Raw genomic sequence first — 16,614 nt, forward strand, 5'->3', positions numbered from 1 at the left:
TCTTTTTCGCTCACAAAGCCCACGTCATGGCGTATTTCTTCTGAACGCAATGAAAAGTCACCTACCAACAATCGTGGGTATACGTTATCAAACATTGAATACAGTATTTTTGTATGAGGCGATAACCCTGTTAATAAAAGTGAGCGCTTCCAGCCCGCCGTTCGTACCCACACGTATTTCGCATTCTGCCGTAGACACGATACGAGTTGAAGTTGATTGATATGTAGGGTTTAACGTCCCGAAACCACTATATGATTATGAGAGACGCCGTAGTGGAGGGCTCCGGAAATTTAGACCACCTCGGGTTCTTTAACGTGAACCCAAATCTGAGCACACGGGCCTACAACATTTCCGCCTCCATCGGAAATGCAGCCGCCGCAGCCGGGATTCGAACCCGCGCCCTGCGGGTCAGCAGCCGAGTACCTTAGCCGCTAGACCACCGCGGCGGGGCGATACGAGTTGAAGTTATAGATGCATGCGGATTCATCATGTCATGAAATTTACAGATCCCTTTGCAAGAATGACGAAATAACGGTTCACTTTTGCTATACGTAGCGAGAACATGAAATCAGGGTTGTATTAAATTGCTTCAGGATTGATTGGATATTTTATATATAGTTGGCCATGCAAGATTGATCCGATGAGCTTGAGAAGGCAATAACGCATCTGAGAAGAGATGCCTGTCTACGAGTACAGATTTGTATCGAAGCCACACGTCCAAGGGGAACTTATATATACATGCATATACTGAGGTCTTTTTTTTTTCTAGACAATACAAGCTTTTCACTCTCATATTGTGGTATTAAGACGTTAAACTCCAGGTATTATTATTATTATTATTATTATTATTATTATTATTATTATTATTATTATTATTATTATTATTATTATTATTATTATTATTATTATTATTATTATTATTATTTACAGAGGGTCCCGGTACGTTCCTAACTTTGGGACCCTTTTCTGTATATCTTTCCCGCTGTAACCAGGCTATGTAAAAAAATAACGCTTTGATTTGATTTGAATTTGAAATATTATTAATGGCTTTTTATAAAAAAAAACTTTACGGGAGTATGGTCTATATAGGAGCAAAGTTTTTCGCTTTTAAGCCCACTAACTTCACGTCGTGATGGAAATACTTTGGCGCCATTAAAATGACACTGTTGCGACTAATGAACAAAGACTCGTTATTAAGCTTCTTAATTATTGACTTGAGGGCAGTTGTTTATACTACGGAGTTGTAGTACGCGTCAATGGCATAGCATACCTATTTCTTAGAAATCGCAAATGTTGCTCCTTGTTTGGGGTACTATACCCGTCGGATATCATGGGCGATATTGAAACTATAATCGAGCAAAACTTGCGGGACTGTTCTGCTACCTGAGATAGTAACTACAGTAATAATCTGTAACGGACATGCGAATGTCTTGTCTTGTCGCCTAGATCATCTTGACTCATACCCCCAAGGGGAATTGGCCACACTGTACCTTATAATGTAAATTTTTAAACAATGCTTGCTAAAAGAGGAAAAAAAATCAGATAATAGCAGATAAGAACAACAGCAAAGTTCCTTTAAAAAAGAAAGAAAAAAGGTGAAAAGGGCAAAAGAATTCGATAAACCAGAATATATAAAACAAATTAGCAAAAGGGAAGAAGGGGGGCAAAGAATTGGGTTCATCTGGCAGTACCACTATAGCAGCGTATATATCCTTCCGGTTGCCTGAATGAATTTATGTAGCGTTGACAGAATAGCACTGCGGCCTGCACCCAACTGACTGGATCCAAACGATTAAAGGGTGGATGTATTAACTGCCAATCCCAGCATACCAATCGGTCTCTGAAAAATTATTTGGCGCAGTGAGGCGAAACGGTGGCTTGCATTTGAGAAGAAAGTGATCAATTGTTCCCGGTTCATTGCAAACTGCACATAGGTTAGTTAATGAAAATCCTGATTTGTGAAGATAATAATTTAACCGAGGAACTCTACAATGTCAATGTGAACTTTCCCGTTGACGGGAAAGGCATTTTTTGGTGTTCCATGTGAATTGCAAGTGCCGAAATTCATCAGATTGTAGGAGCGATGTTTCGTTGTTCTTTAAGATTAACAGGCGTTTGAATCGTTCGGCTGTAATAAAAGAAAACCGTGGAGCTACTGGAACCACCGGGAAATTTAACGACGCCGAAGCGAGCGAGTCAGCAGTTTCATTTAGTGCAATTGGCCTTTTCCTATTCCGCACAGCATCCCAAGTGGAGATCACCGAAATAAAATACTGGTGGCTCTTGGACTCCGAAATTGCCCTCCACATGCCGGTAGGCAATTTCTGAGGCGTGTGTTCACGCCTCTTTTTGGGTAGAACATTCGCATGTTTGTGGCACCAGATGTCGCTTGGTCCGCACGTGTCGTCACGTTTTGGCCACCAAAGATCATGGCACATGCCGTGCGCGTGCCTCGTGCACCGAGGCCGTCGTGCGACATGGAAAAGGCCCATTCCGGCATGCCCGGGGATCCAAAGCAACCCAACTTTTCGCATGAGCTGCTTAAGAATCTTTCATTGGCTGCCATGATTATACAATTTTTTTTCTGTCATATCCTTTGGTCAATACTTACACGGCGTAACTAGAGGACAGGTGCCACAGTGAAAACAATTTGCGGGCTTGTAGAACGCGCACGCGCTTTTTAAGCGGCCCTATATACCGAGGGACGATAAACATGTTGCGAAGAACACACGAGAACAGGTGCCGGACTCTCAACTAATCTTTATTCATCTTGGCACACACTTTTAAACTTATGCGTGATTACGCGCACAGCATAAAAACACACAAAGGCAGCAAAAGGTATCGAAATCGCGCATCTCAAATGCACGATTTCTTTCTCATGCAGTGCGATAGATGCGACGCTAATGCAAGAATTGTTATTGTGTATGTGAAAGGCCTCGACAATCTCGCAGGTTGTCATGGTAGTGAGTTGTAGCACTGTTGTTATGGTTTTTCTGTATTGCGAAGTGCGCAGGCATCTGCCAGGCCATCAGCGCGAATATTTGGCTCGTTCGATATTAACTTTACATTAACACAATCTTCCGGTCTGCCCCGTGTATACGCAAGGAAAGAAGTTTAAATTCACGGGTTCGTTTTTATTTGTTAGACACAAGTACACTGAGAATTGTTTGTTAGTTGTCATTGATAATATATGCATAGAGTCACATGACAAAAGTAGTTTGCACACTACACCTGTGGCACATGTCAGTGGCTTAGTCTCCATTAACGAACGCATACCAACTGACCCAGTTATCAGTGCTACTGAACGTGCACGTGCACTCGACTACTTTTCTAGAAGATTCACTAACAAAGATAAAGTCCTATCATTCCATGCATTGCCACGAAGGGTTAACGAAGATCTCCGTGACATGCGTGCAAATCGGCGGGGCGAACTCACACAGGGAAGTTAGAAGGAATCCCCGTCTTAGCAGCATATTCGTCAAACATGATAGCTAGCTTCCCTGGAAGGGCATTTACTGCAACAACCCTCTGAAGGGAAGAGTTCCGAAGCCACTGGACACCTGCGGCAACGCCACGGTCGAATACCATTCATACGGAGGTTCGCCGGACGCAGCTGCTTGCCAAAAGACTTTTGTTCAACAAGAGCTCGGGTATTAGCTTTGTTCAGTATGTGAGTGTTCTTTGTGTGCCTTTTGCCGCAACATTCCATGTCATAGAAGTCTGCAATGGTCCTCATGGAACTGCTACGACAGGGTTAAAATGTAGAAGAGAGGGGGCCCTTTGAAAGAACTCCAGCTGGCTGCACGATTCTTGTGAAGACGAAACGGGGACAGACAATGGGCGACGATTTCTCGAACATTTCCACTCGGTTCTTTGTCACCAGATACCGAGTCACAATTTTCTGAGCAATCCACCCTCCCTGCCCCCGTGGCTAATGCCTCGATGAAGAGACCGACTCTATTGTGGTGTCAAGTGCATGCGAAGAGCTAGTCACTTCATCTTCTTGCTCCCTCGTTGTCTACTAGAACAAATAAAGCCACATTCTGCCGGACACGACGCAGTGAAAGAGCTTTTCGTGCGACGGGGAAAGCACCGCTACTCGCTGGTGGTAAGGAGCAACTGCCCCTCTCTTTCCGACGAAGCGCTAGGCGAAGGGGAGAAGATCGAAGCGGCTCGTCTGCAACACCACGGAAGCACGGACGGCGTCGACCGACGGCGCTTACTATCGCGCCTCCCGTGGAGGCGCCGGAAGGTGGCGCCAGCTGGCGGCGCCGGGGCGCGGTGCCAAGCGCGCTCCCATTGGCCGCCCGCGCGCATCTCATTAAGCGTTCGTATTGAGGCGCGGCCCCTCCCGGCACCCCCTACCGGCAGCCTCCTTGCCACGTCCAGGGAGACAAGCAGGGCGCGAGATTCTCACCATGCTCGCCGCCCCTCCTCGCCTTCCCGCGTCCCCACCGCCTGCTGTGTGAATCCTCTCTCCTAGCTCGCGATGGCTAAGCTAGAGCTCCCCACTACCACCGCCGTCCAGGCATCAGCCTGCCGGCAGTACGCAGGCCAGTCGACGGGCACTGCCCAAGCGACGCGGGTCGGTCGACGATCCCGACGGGCGATCAGTGATTCTTTTCTCCTCGGGCCTCGTCGGCTCGTGAGCGGTCTGGCGCCTCGTACTTGGTGTTGCTCCGGGTGCCACCAGCTCACCCTCTCAGCCCTCTCTCAATCCTCCGGCCTAGAGAAAGAGGAGGCAGGCGATGGCGCTGCTGCCGGCCCACCGCCGCTGCCGTCGCAGCAACCGGCGCCGGTGCTTCTGACGACGCCCCGTCCGTGAGCGTGCGGCGGCGACTACGGTCGTCGCGGCGGGCATCGTGTGCTTTTGACGTGTTTCCCCGGAGCGTAGTAGTAAGAGCGGTGGTGCGCGACTCCCTTCCCCGATGCGGGTGGAGCCCGAGCTACAGTCCGGGCAGTGCATGGCCTTCACGCCGTTCCTGTTGCCCGGCGCCACGGCCAGTTCGAGCCCGCCGGCGCGGAGCTCGTCGGACTTCTCGATGCACTCGATACTGAGCCAGCAGCCGTCGTACCTGCACCTCGGTCTGCCGCCTGTGTTTGCTCCCGCGCCGCCTCAGCTGTTCCCGGGTGCCGGCCCCAAGCTCGTTGGGCCACCCGTGCCGCCGTTGGGCGCGCAGGCGCAGCTCACCCCCGAGGAACTGCTGGCGGCGCGCCACTTGCGGGCGCCGCCGGGCTTCGAGCCCGAAGACGACGGCGTGCAGGACGACCCCAAGGTGAACCTCGAGGGAAAGGACCTGTGGCAGCGGTTCTGCGAGCTCGGCACCGAGATGATCATCACCAAATCGGGCCGGTGAGTGGCTTCAGCGCCGTGGCTTTCGGTTTCTAGTTTCTGCTGCAACTGCTAGCAGCTGACTCCACAAACTCAGTGCCATAGGCAGCAACATTTTACCGTGGGGGCTGAAGTGCTGTTTCTTTCGCGGACAGTGCACCTTTTAGACAAGCAGTGGTGGCTGGGGTACGGGTGTTGTCTTGTGTTCTTTTAAGCGAGGTATTCTATGCGGTGGACGAAGCTGTCCCGGTGGGGTGAGGGTCTGAAGGAGGTGCAAATAGATGCGCATGTGCACGCGCCCCCTGAATGCACTTCTGTACGCTTTGTGTGAGGCCCGCTTGGAGAGTGTCTTTCACGCGTTAACAGGAGCGTATGCAACGAAACCTGCGCGTTTCGGAATCTCGCTACAAATGACGCGATGCGCCAGAAACCATGGTTAACTAAGCGGGGGATATTTTTAGGACGGGCCTTCGTTTTGTTAACTCGCCTTATGTTTACCCCGGTGGTAACGGAAATAAAGATGCCCTTTGTATCGTTGGACTCGGTGCTCCGACTCTAAACTTGCGTGTTATGAGGCGTAGCCTTCGTGCAGTTTGCGCCGTGGTTATGCCGGACGCAAATGTGCGGTTGTTCGTCATTTAATGCATGTACGATGACATCCGAAACTCCTTCGCTACGGTCCCCCTTAGCGTATTTCGTGAACTTCGCGGACGGTGGCCAACGCTCATGGTTCTACATGTGACTCGTGTCGGTATTACCAGGCCCTTAATGTGCCACTCTGTTTAGTACATACCGCTGAATATGGTACTCTGGTAGAGTATCTAGTACTATGTAGTTCTAGGATAAATGCCTGATTATGTTTTGGTTTCAACAGACACCATATGCACCCACGGTTCTTTTTCAATATGTTTCGATTAACGAACTTTCAGATGACAATTACTTTTTTACCCCCGGTTTTGGTATTGTTTAAATGCGTAAATTTCCATCAATAAACGCACAAGCACGATTAGCTATAAAATGTCATCGGTATTTTCCAAAGTGTGTATATGGAATTGTGTATATATATGTGTGTACAAGAGGCAAGAAGAGAGCAGAGTGGATCAGGGAACAAACCGAGGTTAAGGATATCACAGTTGAAAGCAAGAAGATTGAATGGACATGGGCCGGGCATGTAGCCCGTAGGCAGGATAACCGCTGGTCATTAAGGGTAACAGACCGGATTCCCAGAGAAGACAAGCGGGTTAGGGTGACACAGAAAGTTAGCTGGGCAGACGTGAGAATAAGAAGTTTGCGGGTACGAAGTGGCAGCAGCAAGCACAGGACCGAGTTGAATGGGGGAACGTGGGAGAGGCCTTTATTCTGCAGTGAACGTAGTCAGGATGATGATGATGATGCATATGATGATAATGATGATGATGATGGTGGTATGTAATAGAGGGTGTGTATAGTGTAACTCATGCCAACGCGAAGTCGCAAGTTGGACAGGCCGATGTCCGGCGGTCCAGCTTAGAGCGCCAAGTAGTCGATCTAAGTTTTTTCGCCATGATTTAATTGTGCTCAAATAAATGGTACGCGTTTTACACTTTTGCCGCCCAAAACAAAAATCGGTTACAAATGAGACGGCAAGCATTGCAATACCGCATTATCTCACTCTTTGCATGCCTTCGTGCAACCGTCGCCAACTGAGAAGCGATTGCACGTATTCGGCACGTGAAGTTGTAGCAGGCGATAAATTTGCTTTATAAGATCACACCTCAAAGTGCGGTGCGCTAACATTGTACATTCGGTAAAATATTATACACTCTAACTAAACATACCTCTATAATCACGTGCGCACGAAGAGGTAACCAGAAGCAATTCATATTTATAATTTATCACTTCATACGGTTACCGCTATACATATGCACGCATACAGTACGACACAATTCAGTTGGTTCGTACAAATCGAGTGACGTTGGCCACATGGGGGCACTATTGTCAGCGGGTGTTGAATGGACAAATCACTTGGTTTGTATGGATAGGCTGTATTTCCGTTTCGACTCGCTAATGATCCATTCATTGTCACTCTTCCACATAGTTATGAAAGCGTATATATCTTACAAACTTGATCAACTCTCGAGTATAAGGGATACGCTTCGTGAGTTTGTACACGGTAGGATTTGGCTGTGGCAACGCTAGCTTGCGGAAGCGTTCAGGAATATTCCGAAACTTCGACAATGGCCCCTGAGTTCGATCTATGTTTTTCTTATTAACAGCCGAAGTTTATCTCATTTAAGTGGCGCTCGAATTACGTGTAGTACATTCGCTGCATGTTATTTATATCTGTATCGCGTTGTCGTTTTCATTCAGGCAAACCAAACTTTACTCTTCGTGCATACTCTTTTCGAATGTGTACAGTTTATTTGGCTGCAACGCATTTGTATAATGCTGCGTTTGCGTAAGGTGACTTTACGAACGCGCACATACTTAATTCGTTATTTTACTTAAGCAATTTGCATTTGTACAAGTTACAGTTGCTCCGCTTTCCCCGGCTTTTCTTGAAACCACATGTTCATACAACGACACTTTTTTTTATGTAAAGCAGCATGTTACCCAGAAATCCTGCGATTTAACTGCCTAGTATCGGGGTATGTCTTAACGAATATCCTTTGATGAAGGGAGGACCCCTCCCGAAACTGTTGGGGAATAAATATATTTAAATATATTTATCCTTGTTGACAATGCTTCCGTTATGCCATATCCCATACCTTCACGAAGACTAACTGGCCCATTGAATTATTACTCCCACTATATATATATATATATATATATATATATATATATATATATATATATATATACGCATGCCTCTTTGCGCTATTCCGATTATATTGTTTCGGTTTCCAAGTGTGAGGACCACGGGATGGCTTTTATACGTAGTGTTCATGTGATGTCACTTCCGCCGTTGTCGCCCTCTCCCGCCATCCTGGGTACCTTCCTGGGTACCTACGGCAGTTCGCGTGCTGCAGCGCGGTTTGTTGGGGGCTCGTCATCTGTTGCTGTGTACAGGATACGTCCGCTCTGTGTGTCGGGATTGAATTACTGCACCGAAGGGTAGCCCGGGTCTCCCGGGCTTGTACGCTAGGAGGCAGGCCGCGTCTGTTTGGCGCCGAGCGGCGGACCCCTTGCCAGGCTATGGCCTTGTGCCCGAAACAAAAACAACGGCCCCAAAAACTTCCCCCTCACACAACCCTGGGGGGGAAGACATGCCGGAAGATTCGTATGGATGATGATGGGTTGATGAGTCACGTGGGACTCTGAGACAAAGCACCTTCGGTGCCGCGTTTCCTTCCTGTCTGACAAATGCGTCTGTTGTTGCATGAGTACGATGTTGAAAGGGAAGCATTGTGGTTTTGTTGGTGGGGTACTTTAACGAGCTCATCGGATCAGGAAGGCCTCGTTTGTTCACTCGGTACAAGACCAGAAAATCGAGGTGCGCGACACGTATACCAGCCGCAGCGTACACCGGCTGCCCGCCACGACCTACGAGGGCCCATTATTTCATGACGATAGTTATAGCGCGAGAACAAAACGACGACACAGAGACAAGAAGGACACGAAGGTGTTCTTGTCTCTGTGTCGTCGTTTTGCCATACTATACATCGTCATGCCATACCAACTAGCCCAAGCTGCCATGCTTCCATTATCTCACTTTCCCTACAAACACCGCGAATAGCGTGGCCCAAGAACAAGTGAATGCCCAAAGTCTCTCGAGCCGCAATTTTAAAAGTGGATGAGCGAAGCGCAACAGCTCCCATCGAAAACTAGTCGTGCAGGGCTAGGCAAGTTTACAAGAGATATAATATTAATAATATTATACTGCTGCGGCCCACGCCACCAAAGTAGCAGCGTCCCCCCGTCCCCGACCCCCTAAGTGTTTTAAACACTGCTGATGTTGAGCCTATTTGATTGAAATTTGTGGAAACAGCCGAGGAAAATATTATGTTAGGCAGGTAGAGACTTCACGCGGTGCATGCCGCGGTAATGCCGGTCATCACTTTTTTTTTTCCGCGTATGTTTTGGCACCTTTGTCACCTTGTATTTTACCTTTTTTTCTTATGCTAATGTACAGTGGAGTCCCTGAAAATGACGGAGACCGTGTTTTGGAAATAATTGACCAACTTTTTGAAATCGTGACCCCCCAACTCGAACCGATCGAATATACTTCAAAGTGAACTAATACTTTTTCGCATCCATTTTCACAGTTTGTTGCAATGCAATACCCGAATTGCCCCGCCGCGCTGGTCTAGTGGCTAAGGTACTCGGCTGCTGACCCGCAGGTCGCGGGTTCGATTCCCGGCGGCGGCGGCTGCATTTCCGATGGAGGCGGAAATGTTCGAGGCCCGTGTAGTCAGATTTGGGTGCACGTTAAAGAACCCCAGGTGGTCAAAATTTCCGGAGCCCTCCACTACGGCGTCTCTCATAACCAAATGGTGGTTTTGAGACGTTAAACCCCACAAATCAATCAATCAATCAGCAATACCTTAATTTCCGCGATCGCCATCACGATTTTAACCGCCTCCCTGACACGCTGATTGTGCATGCAGTGGTCGCGGACGAGTTTTTATGTACATCAGTATCTTTGTAAGCTATCTCTGTTTGCAGGTAAGTGCTTGACTATAGCACTTACCCGGAACTTTGTGATACCTGAAGACGCAAATATTACCTTCTTCAAGTAGCTTTTTGTTAATCCGCGCCAGCCAAACACGCTGGTACTTTTCGGGAAATCGCAATGTGCGTTCTCAATTTCGGGTAACAACTTTCGGCGAAGAAACACCCCGAAGCTCTGCTCCCTCTTCGGGGACTACTAAATCAACTTGCCCCACTAGCAGCCCTCAAACTTGCATCGTTAGGCAAAACTAAACGGGCGCAAGCACGAGGAGACAACACGGCAGCGGTATAGGCGACGGAGTCGGTATAGGTGCCCGGGCATGTCGGCGGCGCATTTCGGAAGTGACCAAGGGGCGCTGCGGGACGCACGTGCACACTATGTGTAGTAGAGCACCGGGTACTCTAAATCCTTAACCAGTTTTTCTAAACACATATGCGGTTGTGATAATGCAAGCTTGAAACCTGGTGGGTGTCGGGGACAGCTAGCTGCTGACAGTTCTCCCATATACTTCAGCACGGAGTATACTGTGAGTCGTCTAGTATTTATTCTAAACAATATTGTCAGGAAACATGCTCGTACAGAATGCATTTATTTACAGGACGTTGCGTTAACTTACAATCCACTAATGTATTGAAACGCGGACTCATATATATGGGTAAGAAGTGCGTTTGACTTCGCTTATGGACTGCGGCTTGATTTCAGCTAAAACAATATGGTGTATATACCGATTATATTTTCTGGGCGCCGAATAAACTTCCTCAAACGAAAGCAAACACATAGCTCCTGTATAATTCACGAAGTAAGGATCGGTGACAATGCGGATTCGTATATCGTAAGCGAAATCTCGTCTTTAAGTCATGTAGGAGCGTTATCTTGCGAGCCCGCGTGCCAATTGCGTTGGCCGTCCGCAGATCACATAAATGACCACCACAGTTCACTGCCTGATGGACATTGTATTGTCAGTAGGGGAATCGAAGTGGGTGATCAGAACATCTATCACGCGGGTAACGTGTTGAACACCTATTGATTGGCAACGGGCAGTCGCTCTCTCGACACAGTTGGTTTTGAACAATGCATACAGTTTTAATTAATGAGCTGGTATCGAAGTCTGACATAAAAATGTGTGCGAACTGGAAAACAAAACAAAACAACGTTGCATTGTGCAGTAGTTTAGGAATTCGTTTTTGAATTTACGCGTGTGGTACGTGTTATTACGCGCTCATTTTAATCCCTTTGAAGGTTACTACGAAAGTGATTGCTAGGATTAGTGCAACTCGAGGCTCTATGCCCGGTCCTTGCGAAGTTGCAATCTCCACAAACGGGCGTGACATTCAGGTCGACATTCAGGTGCATAGTGATGCACCTGATGGTCGTTTATATATTTTTATTCAATTTGCGGGCTGTGCGCGATTCAGATTGGCCGCTGCAGCTAATCAACGCATACACAGTATAATGTTCATTGCGTCTTTTGTAAAGCGTACAATAGTGCCCATATATAAACACTGAGAATCCTCTTGCGTGTAACATGGACGATGAAATGGTCGGAGCACGCATATGCGGGCAATGATCTGCGAGTACGCGGAAATGCCGTTTTCAGCGTCTATATATCCATCGCGATGACCCGACCACTTTGTCTTCGACTATCGTAAAACAGCTTTTATCACCTATTAACTGTGGCGCATACCCACTTCCTCATCGTCGTCAGCCACTGCATGAACGATTGGCACCAAATTCCTTGGCAGTGTTTAACAGATACCACGCTTCTCAGGAGAATGACGAAAAATAGCATAGCGAATGCCGGTCTACTACCCAAAAATGTTTGTTATTATTTCCGTGGTGGGTATCAAGCAAGTGTGCTTGCAGCAGTTACCCAATGAGTGTTCAGAAAAGGCTCTGAAAGACCGCTCTTCTAGCCTTTGTTGCCACTGTGCTGCGTCTGCCGCGCAGGCCTGGCGTTATTTTTTTTTCGACAGGCTAAACTAGCCCAGATATCTGTATAAATGCCGTCTAAGACGATACTTCAACTCCGAAAAACACGGACGTTGCGCACCATATAGGCTTTTTGCGCTGCGTATACTCTTTGCTGTGTCGAAAAGTCCACATCTCGGGGTCTCCGCCCGTCTGCGGTAATTAGAGACGGCACTCATTTCTCCTTATCAGACACAGCATAGTGGGTGGAGGGGTGAAAAGGGGAGAGGGGCACTTGCGATAGTGCGCGTGAAGGTGCACGTAGCTTGAAGAGAATCTTCGATAAGAGGAAAAGAGGTGGCGGGGACTCGTTGAAGGTGTGGATGGAGCGGGCTTCTGCCGCGGAGCGAATCGCTAATGCAACTCTTGTGTTTCGGACGCGCTTCGCCGCGCGGCAAATGACGCTCGTGTGAACGGTTGCCGGCCGCACGAACTGCGCGCCCTTCTCATGCACGTGCGCGCGCGCGTATGCACTGCGTAGGCGCGTTTCGTTGTATATCTATCCGTGGCATTCTCGTTCCTTTGTTTTTTTCCGTATAAGTGTGCACCTGCGCGTGTGATGCGCAATGCTACAGTGTATAAAACCACTGCAGGAAGTCGGCGCGTCGTCCGATATAGTGAGTGACTTGAATGCCGGTGCAGTGTGAACAGGCGCAGGCAGCGGAACGACGCAACTACGCATGCATATACTTAGACTTCCAGTTTCTTCTCGCTGTATTGGTCTGTTTTCTTGCCCCGCCGCGGTGGTCTAGTGGCTAAGGTACTCGGCTGCAGACCCGCAGGTCGCGGGTTCAAATCCCGGCTGCGGCGGCTGCATTTCCGATGGAGGCGGAAATGTTGTAGGCCCGTGTACTCAGATTTGGGTGCACGTTAAAGAACCCCAGGTGGTCAAAATTTCCGGAGCCCTCCACTACGGCGTCTCTCATAATCAAATGGTGGTTTTGGGACGTTAAACCCCACGAATCAATCAATGGTCTGTTTTCTTTTTTCCGTAAGTGAAACGAACAGTGAAAAAAAAGAAAAAAAATGTTGTGTGGTAAAAGTACCGACAGCTGTGCCTTTGATTTGGTCATATTCGTATGACAAAAAAAAAATAATATATTGTGTTTCACGCATCGAGCGTAGTTTCTTTTTATATGTCAGATATCAGTCAAGTATGGGGACGCCGCTGACCGGGCGGTCAATCGTCAACGTAGTGTTCGGCCAGACCAAATTTTGTTTACAGTTTTATACTGCATGACGAGCTAAAGATGCGCGAATACCTGGAATAATGAACAAATGAGCCCTAATTAAATCGATCGAATATTCTTTTCATTGAAAAATAAAAAAAAAGTGAGCCACTTAGAGCGACGGCATATGTATTTCGTGACCTTTTCTTCTTTTTTTGGTGAGGTGAGTCTGAGTGATTTCTACTGATTGATTGTGAAGCTGCAGCCCTCAATATTTCCGTGTAAGGTCTACAGGTCTACGCGAAAAAAAAAAACGACAGTTGTGTCACTGGGTCTCAATAAATGATCGAAAATGTACTGAATAATAGAGCTGTTGGCTTCATAGAAATAAAATTGAGAATATTTATTACTACATAAGAATTAATACTTTTATGGCCAACTTTTCTCGACTTTCTACATGCACTATCATTGGACTTCACTTGTAGCTTGCTTCGGTTCAATAGAGACACAAGAGACCGTCACTAAGCTGCGATTAACGAAGGAATGAACAAGGAAAAAAACGAAAACCAGACACGAAAACCACGCTCGTTATGCAACATCGCTGAATTGCAAAATTTATTGGCCTTTAAAGAACAGTGCTGTCGCACTCGGTTACTCGATGAATTTGGGTTCTAAATGCCGTGGTAAGGACAGAGCTTCGCTCCATAGACGTACCGGTACAAGCAATAAGTTGATTGATTGATAGATATATGGGGTTTAACGTCCCTAAACCACCATTTGATTATGAGAGGCGCCGTATAGTGGAGGGCTCCGTAAATTTCGACCTCGTGGAGTTCTTTGACGTGCACCCAAATCTGAGCACACTGGCCTACAGCATTTTCGCCTCCATCGGAAATGCAGCCGCTGCAGCCGGGATTCGAACCCGCGACCTGTGGGTCAGCAGCCGAGTACCTTAGCCACTAGACCACCGCGGCGGGGCTACAAGCAATAAGTTCTGCACTGGAACTTACTTTTCGTGATTCGCGTTCAGCCGCAATCAGTCAGCTGTTTGTTGCACTCGATATGATTCCATGACGTGATAACCTTCCATATTAAATCTACTGCCATGCATTTGCGTACAGCAACAACTTATATAACGTACATTTACTATGTGTGCTCCTAAATGACACTTTTGTTTTGTAAGTCTAGTTCCCAAGGAAATAAACTAAGAGATTGATTTTATTGATTGATTTGTGGGGTTTAACGTCCCAAAACAACTATTTGATTATGAGAGACGCCGTAGTGAAGGGACGTAAACTAAAAGAATTCCTGGTGCACCTTGGTTATCTATACATATTACATAACAGGTATGTGATTGTAAAAATCTTCGCGAAAAAAATTGATGTAGTTGCACACAAAAGACATTCTTCCTTTGACCTCGATTGTGCATATAGTCGTGAGGATCGATTACAACGTCATTTGTTTTTCGTAAATCACAATGATAGTCGTACAAAACACTAAAGCATATGTGTTAATATCTATGCACATTGACCCGTTTTTTATTGTACCTCGAGAGCAATGAAGCTGGCTAAATAAGCTATAGACTGTATCTGGTACAACAAGCGCCTTAACCCATAAAACGGAAAACTGATGCTTTGCATGAAAAAAAAAAAAAAAGAAGTTTGTCCCGAAGTGCACGCACTGAACAGATTGTGTTTTTCGGAAGGTGCGCGTATGGTTCGCGAGGAGGCGTCTGGCGTTATTTTATCGTAACAGCAAGATAATGGATTGACACTACGTCTGACGTTATTATTCGTGAAAAGAGTCGTTGAGGAGGGGCACTTGCCGGCCACGTCTGCTAACTTTAACCACGCGTTGGTATTGACATCAACACCACCACCACCACCACCATTGTACGGTAATAAAAAAGAAAAACGCAACGCTATTGACAATCGACGTAACTTCTTGTGCCTCCTGATGTCATGTGTGAATGACGTCACCATTTACTTATTTAATTAATTGGCTAAATATATATCGCGACTCACGAATGCAACAAGATGTAGAAGCATGAATTCGGGGTATATACGTTTCATCCGTATGTAATGCTTGCATAAGACCGCGGTCAATTCCTTGGCACATTAACAATATTATTGTCGAGTATAGAGTTGACTGAGTGCGTCGAGGCTTGGAAGTGTGCTAACGGCAATGCTGAAAGTTAAAACCATACACGGAATGCGAAATGCAGCAAAAACGAATGTACGAATGAACGAGAATAAATATATACGTAGTGACTTGAAATTCTCTGGTTGAAACGTAAGCTGTGTTCGCAGCTGGGATGCTTTAATTTTGGCTTTGACTGCATGTCACATAGTGAGCAGAGAGTGTCCGCGCATGCAGCTTTTGCACAGCAGTCGGCATCCGTGTTTAAGAATTGCTAAGCCGTGTTAGTATAGAGCACGTTCGATCAGCACACGCTCGCATGCGTGCATTAAGAAGCATTTGCGGAGTTTTAATTTGCACCGCATTTCTCCGTAACGATGTAGACATGACGAAGAGGCTTTTTGGCCGGTTTTGCTTGCGTTAATCTTATATTCGTGCCACACAGGCAAGCTAGAAGCGCAGTTACGACCAACCACGGTTAACCGCGTTGAACCATGGTTAAAGCCACTTACGGTATAGACCCTTTCACTGTTAGTTTAGAAAACCTCCCAAGCATTTCCCCAAGGGTGAACATGGTTAAGTGCGAATGCACGGCGTGATGCTATGAGGGGGAGTAAAGTTAAAATCCGTTGGCTTTCGCCAGTCAGTTAACGTAAACTCCCCCGTGTGATCACATTACGATTCCCGGGAACCATTAGACCCTCTCGGGAAATCTTGGTGAGTTTACGCGTATATGTGAGAGTAAATTCGCGCTATAATGATGTCCGCGGCCCGCTTCGCCCGCTTGCGCTCGGCATCACGGGCCCTTCACCGCGCTGCCTTGTCTTCAACCGGCGCGACATCTTCAACGACGCGTGCAATGCTCGCATTCGATTGCGTTGTACTCGTTGTTGGAAGTATCGCAGTCGAGGTTTATGCCTGCGATGGATCCATACCTATATGACGACCTGCCGATCTCGAGCAAGTCGTGGCTGCGCCCGCGCAACCACGGAGCGGAGGGCGGAGCGCGCGCAATCACGTGGTGTGTGACGTCGCTGCGCCGTTGCTAGGGGAGAGGAGGAGGCACTCCGTGTACGGCGGATTCAGGGTCGCTTATAAAGTGCATTCGCACTTAAAAGTTTACTCTATTGTCGGACGCAACAAACCTATGGAACAAGCGTCTATACACCAAGCACATTAACAAACAAATGACAAAGCACAAAATACATGACGCAACCACGGTATAGACCCTTTCACTGTTTTACAAATTAAGGCACTTGATGACATCCGGGTTCGTCCTATCATGTGCCTTAATAGCATCGGTGGGCAAGAAGAGCTTTCGAAAATAGCCCTCTGATTTTCTACAGTTTCCGGCG

General features: G+C 47.2%; 1 protein-coding gene across 2 annotated transcripts in view; it reads left to right on the forward strand.

Annotated features, from left to right (window-relative positions):
• The first annotated feature begins 4,534 nt into the window (after nt 1-4,534).
• LOC142803827 (uncharacterized) overlaps nt 4,535-16,614 on the forward strand; it is an 83,212-nt gene continuing 71,132 nt past the window's right edge. For both annotated transcript variants that reach the window (XM_075889968.1, XM_075889969.1), the window contains exon 1: nt 4,535-5,353. In XM_075889968.1, coding sequence (XP_075746083.1) covers nt 4,929-5,353 — 425 coding nt within the window. In that variant the 5' untranslated portion in view covers nt 4,535-4,928. The remainder of the gene's footprint in view (nt 5,354-16,614) is intronic.

This window comes from Rhipicephalus microplus, chromosome 3 (genome assembly GCF_043290135.1).
Source record: "Rhipicephalus microplus isolate Deutch F79 chromosome 3, USDA_Rmic, whole genome shotgun sequence".
In the NCBI taxonomy this organism is placed as follows: domain Eukaryota; kingdom Metazoa; phylum Arthropoda; class Arachnida; order Ixodida; family Ixodidae; genus Rhipicephalus; species Rhipicephalus microplus.